Source organism: Pundamilia nyererei, unplaced genomic scaffold, assembly GCF_000239375.1.
Source record: "Pundamilia nyererei isolate P.nyererei 1_Seehausen unplaced genomic scaffold, PunNye1.0 scaffold00088, whole genome shotgun sequence".
Classification (NCBI taxonomy): domain Eukaryota; kingdom Metazoa; phylum Chordata; class Actinopteri; order Cichliformes; family Cichlidae; genus Pundamilia; species Pundamilia nyererei.
Genome location: NW_005187489.1, coordinates 2,509,628 through 2,518,470, shown reverse-complemented (window position 1 = coordinate 2,518,470; position 8,843 = coordinate 2,509,628). Strand labels below are relative to the sequence as shown.

The 8,843-nt window shown below is 46.8% G+C and overlaps 2 protein-coding genes across 2 annotated transcripts in view; one reads left to right on the top strand and one right to left on the bottom strand.

Annotated features, from left to right (window-relative positions):
- Window positions 1-954, bottom strand: part of rtn4ip1 (reticulon 4 interacting protein 1) — a 25,506-nt gene extending 24,552 nt beyond the window's left edge. Inside the window, exon 1 of the mRNA XM_005739022.2 lies at window positions 462-954. Within this exon, the coding sequence (XP_005739079.1) occupies window positions 462-744 (283 nt within the window). The 5' untranslated portion in view covers window positions 745-954. The remainder of the gene's footprint in view (window positions 1-461) is intronic.
- A 43-nt stretch (window positions 955-997) lies between these two features.
- Window positions 998-5,861, top strand: qrsl1 (glutaminyl-tRNA amidotransferase subunit QRSL1). Its single transcript, XM_005739023.1, has 11 exons — window positions 998-1,107; window positions 2,425-2,584; window positions 2,661-2,759; window positions 2,843-2,939; window positions 3,790-3,951; window positions 4,032-4,207; window positions 4,375-4,487; window positions 4,683-4,875; window positions 4,951-5,068; window positions 5,174-5,379; window positions 5,580-5,861. The coding sequence occupies exons 1-11, from the start codon at window positions 1,084-1,086 to the stop codon at window positions 5,774-5,776; spliced, it is 1,545 nt and encodes a 514-aa protein (XP_005739080.1). The 5' UTR covers window positions 998-1,083; the 3' UTR covers window positions 5,777-5,861.
- Window positions 5,862-8,843: the final 2,982 nt, after the last annotated feature.

Here is an 8,843-nt window from a genome sequence, read left to right as displayed (position 1 = left end):
ATCATCATAGTGAGTCATGCACATTTTATTCCTCTTTTAAATTATTCCACTCTTAAAAGTTTTAATTTATTCATTCATCTTCTTCCTTTTGTGCACTTTTCCATTACTGAGCTTCTTTTGTTCACCTGTTATAGGCTGTGTTTATTGTTTTGGCTACAGTGATTTTCAGATAAGTAAATGATATCTTATCTAACGGTGCCTATAAGAGCTGCCCTGGGGGACCCTGGAGCTGGGCCCGGGCCCGGGCCTCTGGCTCATCCTGATAAGAACCACGGATTTATCACAATGTGTTTTCTTGCACCTGCGTGCAAAAATTTAAACTGTGAAACAGACTTTCCACAGTGATATGCTGCGGTTTGTGGAGGAGAGGCCACTCTCATTCTGACTCTTTTCGACCACAGAGCAGAAAACAACCGCTGTGCGGCTGCTGTTCTCGTTTGCCAGCCTTGAATCGCGCTCACCTCTCATGGCGACGTCGATGGGGCTGAGTCCTGCTGCAAACACCTTGACAATCACCTCATTGGGATAGTTGATGATGGGAAAGCTGGCGTTCTTGGTGAACCGTAAGACCTCATTGCTTCCGTATTTATCAATGACCCAGGCGGGCATGACAGTCCTGCACCTGCTGGAGGTGCTGAGCAGCCTGGCGCACCTGGGCAGGGAGCTGTGCACACCTGGAGACTCGCTCAGGTGGAGCAGCACCCTGCTGTGCACCAAACGTCTCAGAGAAGTCATCTTTAGCATCTCACAAATACAACTGGACGCGCAGGCGCATTCAACGTGCGCAGATTAGAGGGTGAAGCTGGTTGAAATCTGCCGCTACCTGCTCTCTCTGTCATGTAAACACACGTGGAAGTCTCACATTCATCTAAACGAAGTGGAAATGCTTAAAATCCTCATGTGGAAACGTCCTTCCGCTCTTCCCTAACACCGGCTGCCTCCTCCGGTGTCTCCGCCAATCAGAGCGCGAGTTACTAAACCGCTGTCGAATCACAGGCAAGCGTGTTAGAGGAAACAAACATGGCGGCTCGCAGAGGCCGTTCGCTGCAGGAAGGTTGTTTGTAAAGTGAAAGGTGCTCCGAGATGCTGAGCCGGACGATAAAGCAGGTCAGTGACGGCAGTGTCTGTGCCGCGCAGCGACTCACCGACACACGAAGTCTTCATCAGACAGACGACGAATCATCGTCATCAGACAGCACGCAGTGACGCGTTAGCAGCCACTAAAACGCGTACAGGTAGCATGAAGGCATAGCTGAGAATAGCGGCGGTTTCATTTTGAGATATGCAACATGTTTATAACGAATGAAGCCCGTTTGTGCCGCTTTGTAATGACGTCTTTATTACATGAGAAAGCTGCAGGAACAACAGAGAGGTGGTCAGCGAGCATCATGTTGATGGAGAAGCGCAGAGCACTGTGGATCACAGACAGCAGTGGGGGTCAGAGCACATTTGTGAAGTGATGGCATGCTATGGTGTATGGTTTGGAGACGATGGCAATAACAAAAAGACAGCTGAAGATGTTTAGATGTTCTCTGGGAGTGAGCAGGATGGCGAAGATTAGATGCGAGTCCATCAGAGGGACTCAGAGTTAGAGGGGAGAGGCTGAGAGGGTTTGGACATCTGCCGAGGAGGGAGAGAGGATATCTTGGAGAAAGGAAGATGAAGATGGAGCTGCAGGCAGGAGGAAAAGCGGAAAACCTCAGACGATGATGGATGTCGTGAAGGACATTTTCAATTCAACTTTATTTGTACAGCAGAAAATCACAACAACAGTTGTCTCAAGCTGCTTTATACTGTAAGGTCGAGACCATACAGTTATACAGAGGAAACAGAAACCCCAACAGTCACATGACACCTGTGAGCAAGCGCTCACCTCCGGCATCTCCAAGCTTAGGGAGGGGCAGCCATCTGCTGTGACTGGTTGGGGTGAGACGCGCTGTGGAAGAGAGCCAGAGATTATTAATAACTCATGGTTAAATTCAGTGAGGTGTAAAAACACATGGTGAGTGAAAAAGCAGAAGAAGAGGAAACACTAACAGATTCTAATTTGTTCATGTAAATGGAGAGTCTGGAGTTCCACAGGGTTCAGTGCTGGGACCAATTCTGTTTACATTATACATGCTTCCCTTAGGCAGTATCATTAGCATACATTCTCACTGCTATGCATCTTTCTCCTATATATCGACTGCAATATATAAGAAACACGGGAGTCTCCCAGTCCATCTGTCCCCCACAGAACAGCAGTCTGCTGTGTCTGCACTGTGTTCTGTCTGCTGTTGAATGTGCAGTCCTGCGTTGATTCTTCTTGCTGCTTTACTGTCATGGTTAAAAAAGCTTCGATGTAGTTTCTTTGTGATACTGTAATGCTATTAATAAAATGCACGAGTTTGATTCCAGCTCTGCTGTTTCATCGTCGTTCTTCAGGTGTCTTCAGCGCTGCGGGAGGGACGAATCTCTCCGACAGAGCTCTGCAGAAAATGCCTGAATCGCATCAGGAAAACACAGCACCTGAACGCTTACATCACGGTGACAGAGGAGCGTGCTCTGGAGCAGGCTCAGCAGGCAGAACGCAGACTGCAGCGAGGTGAGGACATCTCGAGCCGGGCTCGATTTGGTTCCGTGTGACTCGGGTGTCACTGCTTGATCTCTTCTACCTTCAGGTGTGCCCAAAGGTCCTCTGGATGGAATCCCGTTTGCTGTCAAGGATAATTTCTGCACGGAGAATATAAGGACCACATGTGCCTCCAGGATGCTTAAAGGTCTGTGTGAAGTGGGTTAATAAAAACAACTTGTTTTTCACTCCATTGCAGCCCAGTACTTATATATCCTGCTTTTCCTGCAGACTACACTCCTCCTTATAACGCCACAGTGGTCCAGAAACTCCTCGACCAGGGGGCAGTTTTAATGGGGAAGACCAACATGGATGAGTTTGCAATGGGGTAACTGAGTTTTTGCAGCATTTTTGATTAAAGTAGAAGAGATGTCAGGACTGAACATTTAAGTGTTGTTAAAATCTGCAACCAAATCCGTTCACACCTACATCAAGTGTTGCAGTCTAAGCGCAGAGTCAGACTAACGAACTGGTCGTCTGTGCGATGGATCGACCACAGTGTGAACAAACTGCAGCAGTTTAATGTTTCTGATGTAGAGGAACAGAAACCAGCACTGGGAGGTTAAACTGGATCTTTGATCTGGAGGAAATGTGACAAAGTGCATTCTGGGTAAACTTTGCAGGCTCATATCAGCATGTGAGATTAGTGGCTGCTCAGAACAAGTTAGAGCAGATGAAAGGTGACCTTTGTGCCTACATTTGATGCCTCCTGGCTCATTTTCTAGTCATTGTGGAGTTACATGTGGATCCTTCTGTCCTGTCGGTCTGTATTGTTGAGCTGTTTGCATCATCAGATTATGAAAAATAAGGGTTTTGGTGGGAAAATCTTCATATCCAACACTAAACTACATACCAGGAAAATTACTGTTTGGGAATTGTCAGAGTCATGAAGCCTGAATGACTGCAAGGCGCCGTGCGTTGTCATGCATGTTGCCCCGCTGGTGTTGTTCAGGTTCTTTGGACATGATTCAAAATGTTCATCCCGGTTCCATCTAAGTTATACTTGCAAACTCCATCTTTGTGTAGCGCTGACTCACAGCATTCTCGTGTGAGGAGGAATCAAAATGTGGTTAAAAAGATAAATTCACTGAACAAACAAAGGTTACAAAAAAGATTTCTGTGAATTCTGCAGGTGAGCTGCAGTTTTTCTCATATGGATCCGTTTGTTTTCCTCGCAGTGCGGGCAGTACTGATGGTGCTTTCGGCGCCGTAAAGAACCCCTGGGGTTACGCCGCGCCCTACAGAGAGCGGACGAAGGCAGACCCGGACTCGGACTGGGTCGTCACTGGAGGCAGTTCAGGTGGAAGCGCCGCAGCTGTGGCCTCGCTCACCAGCTACCTGTGAGGAGACGTGTTCGGGCTCTCGTCTTCAGTAAGACTGTCAGGATCTCCGTGTTTACATGTGATGCTCTTCTTGGCAGAGCTTTGGGTTCAGACACGGGCGGATCCACACGAAACCCCGGGTCATTGTGTGGCGTCGTGGCCCTGAAGCCCACGTATGGTCTGCTGTCCAGACACGGTCTCATCCCCCTCGTTAACTCCATGGACGTCCCGGGCATAATGACACGCAGCGTGAACGATGCGGCCGTCGTCTTAGGTGAGAATCCCCCAGGTGACCCTGGACATCAACACGCAGCAGCTCTATGATTAAGAATGTCTGAATAAGAATGTCTGCCGCTCTAAAGGAAACTGCAGCTGTCTCATTTCGCAGCACATCGGCCAAACGGCACGACTCACCTGGGATTATGTTGTCGTGTCGTGCAGGTATCCTCCAAGGCCTCGACGTCAGAGATTCAACAACAGTTCCCGCCCCTTCATCACTAACAGAGCTTCCTGAAGACTTTGATGTTAAGAACATCTGTGTGGGCATCCCTAAGGTGACACTACAAACTACCTCAGCATTACACGCCAACATATTACTTTGCAGGAGTGAATATTGAGGTCAGCACTGAGATGAACCTTAACATGGAAGCTGCTGAGATGATTGCATTGATTGCAAAGGCAGGTAGATGAAAGTCGAGTATGAACAACATGTTGAGCTGTTGTTCCGTCTCTCCTGTGCTGCACGTCAGGAGTATCACGCCCCGGGCCTCTCCGAGGAGACTTTGGCTCAGTGGAGCAGCGTGGCCGACTTGTTTGAGGAAGCTGGAGCGCGGGTGGAGCGAGTGTCGCTCCCCCATACGCAGTACTCCATCGTGTGCTACCACGTCCTGTGCCACGCCGAGGTGGCGTCCAACATGGCCCGGTTTGACGGCCTGGAATACGGTAATGAATCGTGCTGTGGTGTGTGGGTTTGGCACTTCTTATAGCGGATGTGATGAAGTCTGACTCTGCCAGCAGGCCACCGCAGCCAGATGGACACCTCGACAGAGGTCATGTACGCCTCGAGCAGGCACGAGGGCTTCAACGACGTCGTCAGAGGGAGGATTCTGTCTGGGAACTACTTCCTGCTAAAACGGTGAGACTGAGCCGTCGTGTTTCCGAGCCATGGAGGGATCCTGTGATCCTCTCCATCTCTCGATCTTTTTCTAAAGAATAATTGTGTCCTTTTATTTTCCCTCAGGAACTACCAGCACTACTTTGTGAAGGCTCAGAAAGTTCGCCGGCTCATTGCGAATGACTTCCAGCGCGTGTTCAGCTCTGGTGTCGATGTACTGCTGACGCCCACCACGCTGACGGATGCGGCTCGTTACCACGACTTCACTCAGGAAGATAACCGAACGCGCAGCGCACAGGAAGACGTCTTCACGCAGCCCGCCAACATGGCAGGTAGGCCCTGAAGCTGCATGCAGAGGAAGTGTGGGAGGAGCATTTAAATATGTTGGGGATAAGCACACCATGCACACCTGTAACTGAGGAGCTTAAGAAGCTGCTTCTCGTTTCCCTCCTGCACATGAAGTGAAATGAAACTGGTGTTTTTGAGCCGAAGCATCCAGCTTCTCTCAACTCTCTCTCTCTCTGCACACCAGGTCTCCCTGCTGTCTCTGTGCCGACGGCTTTGTCGAGACGGGGCCTTCCCATTGGCCTACAGCTCATAGCTCCCGCTCTCCAAGACCGGAAGCTGCTCAGCGTGGCCCAGTGGATCGAGCAGAGGGTTGGTTTCCCCTCGATCAGTGACTTTGAGGACTCGGGAATGACGAGACGGGAGCAGACGGGAGCTGCGTGAGGAGCTTGAAGCTTCTCCGTTACCTTGACTGTCTGTCACAGCTGACTTTATTTGTCGTGCTAATAAACACATGCATTTGTTCTAAGGTCTTTTTTTTACTCCTCAGCCTTTCAGGACATTCTTAGGATCCATAGGGACGCTCAGTTTAAACAGCTTGGATCTCGTATCTGTATGAGTGGCTGCCTAATATGGCCATGTCTGGTATCTCAAGCCCCTCCCACCTGCTCTTTATATCTTCTATAGCCAATCAGAGGAAAGTTGGCTAACAGCCACACGAGAGTAAAAATAGAGAAGCAATATCTAACTCCTAAGAAACAACGGTTGTCCAGCATGTTGCAAGTAGCTTTGGTGACCAAATGGTTACCCAGAGGCTGAGCGAGCAGCGCCATGAGGCTTTGTTCACGCAGCGATCGTCTCCACACAGATGTTGCCCAGTTTGGACCTTCTGCAGTCACTGAAGGTTTTCACATCATTTCCATCTAATTTATAAACGGGCAGATTCAAATATACTCACAACTCATTTGTGATGAGTCTCTTTGCCAAAGAGCACTCAAGCCAACTGGTCGCTAACTGGTTTCTTCTGGTTTCCTGTTTAACAGCGAGGTTGTAGAACCTCTGTCACGTTGCAGTCCTGGAGCAACTGCATCACGAACCAGACACAGCCTTCTCCCACGACCCTTTAGTCTGAAGGCAGAGAGACGTGACAAAAGCCAGAGATTAATCTTAACTAACACATAAACACAGAATGACGAGGAAAAGCTCAATGCATCATGGGAATCCTCCCGCAGCATAACTAAGGGAGGATTCAGGGTCACCTGGTCCAGCCCTAACTGTATGCTTCAGCAAAAAGGAAAGTTTGAAGCCTAATCTTAAAAGTAGAGATAGTGTCTGTCTCCTGAATCCAAACTGGAAGCTGGTTCCACAGAAGAGGGGCCTGAAAACTGAAGGCTCTGCCTCCCATTCTACTTTTAAATACTCTAGGAACAACAAGTAGGCCTGCAGAGCGAGAGCGAAGTGCTCTAATAGGGTGATGTGGTACTACAAGGTCATTGAGATAAGATGGGGCCTGATTATTTAAGACCTTGTATGTGAGGAGCAGGATTTTGAATTCTGGATTTAACAGGAAGCCAAAACAGGAGAAATCTGCTCTCTCTGTCTAGTCCCTGTCAGGACTCTTGCTGCAGCATTTTTATGGAGTTTTTTGGGACATCCTGATAATAATGATTCATAATAGTTCAGTGTAGCAGTGAGAGAAGTACGTGCAGGCTGTAAGTCTATCGCAGTGTCGTCATAATTCTGTGATGCCACAGATCTCAGACTGCTGTTGTCTCTGTGGCATCAAACAGAGGCTGGTCTTAAAGGGACAGGAGCCAACTACGTCAGTACAAACAGGAAGGAAATTAATAAACAAAGATTTAATAATCAGCCTAGTATGCATGCATGTACTGATCAATGCTCTTCGGGCTCTTTGTGCATCACAAATGACTGTCTCAGAATTACTTAGAGTTTGCACTCAAATGCTGGAATTAACCCAGAGTGAAATCTGTCCCGTCAGCCACTTAGTGCTGGGAGCTGGAGGAGCATCCCCCGTCTTCTTCACCTGATCCTGACCAGTTTTCCTGGAGTTCTTTGGTGATTGTTAGACATAATGAATCCAGACACTGTAATTCTATATCAGTGCACTTCTATTACATCCAGATCTGGTTGTTTTCTACCTTAGATGTGTGATGAGTTATGTTACTTTTAGTGTTTCTGAGAATAAGAAGAAGCAGTTCACACTTTTATCTCATGACACTGCAGCAGAAACACTGATAATATAATTCTCTATTGTCATGCCTATCTTTATCGTTGCCTTTATCGCAGCTATATGTAAATGTGTGTGCATGTGAAGTTTTTTGTGGGGAGATAAGGTTTCATAAATCTTCTGTATCAGCTGACAGAAGCAGCAACACATTGACTCTGCGCTGGTTTAAAGGTGCCGTGTTTACCTCAGCAGGCCACAATAAGACAGTTAAGAAAAGGATGACGAGTTCTGTTTGAGGTTTTGGCCTCTGTTCACAAACAGGGTCCTGATCTTTAAAGCAGTCTTTATAAGGCCGGACAGATCTGGGCTCTGACTGCTCTCACAGTGTATGCTGATTATATTAGCAAAGTCGGTTTTATTTATATAACACTCGTCATTACATGAAAACTCAATGTGCTTACTGCAGTTCGAGGATCTGTGAGATCAGGGAGGAAGTATTTGAAAGGTAACTTAATTATAAGATCCTTAAAATGTCAAACTGTTCATCAAACAAGGTCTGTGATACATGAAAACTTCACTTCAAGTTGCAGTTATGAAACATCAACAATATTTCAGACGGTCACATGTTCTTGGGAACATCGAGACGATGCGTCTCCGTTTTCCTTACTTCAGATTAATATTAATTTTTACCTGAATTGTCTCATTTTGTCTTATCTGATCATGTAAGTTAGGAAAACTTCAGCTTATGCTTTCATTTTTGCGCAAAACCCTTTGAGACGTTCTTTAATGTCATTAGAAGTCAGATATGTGAAGTTTCATAATTTTTGTAAGGAGGTTAAAACGGATTCCCAACTGAAATACAAGCTGAGAACGTTTGGAGATTTTTGTCATTTTTGCAGCATTTTGAGCCCTCGTGACTTCATAAACACGAGTACAAATATCCACATGAACTTTCAGGAGTGCAAAACACATTTAAGCTCAACGAATCAAGTGTCAGAGTCTAAAGCCTGAACCTTTGTTCATCTTCCTGCTGTGGCTGCCTCTGACAGCTGGAACAAATAATGGCAGGGTCTGCACCCAGCAACATGTTGATCGTGTTGGAGCTATTTGTTCTTTATTTTTATTATTTTGAAATTTGTAAAAGTTTGTTGTTAGTTTACTTATATTTTGGGGATTATTTACAAGTTTTATTTGTAGGTCATTATTTGTTTAAATGTTTTGTTTGCTTGGCGTTTACCTTGTTAAGTCAGTCATTAAGCGCTGTAGGGCCATGTTTTCCATAAATAAAGAGACTGGTATAGGACCAGCATGCACTGGGGGGGG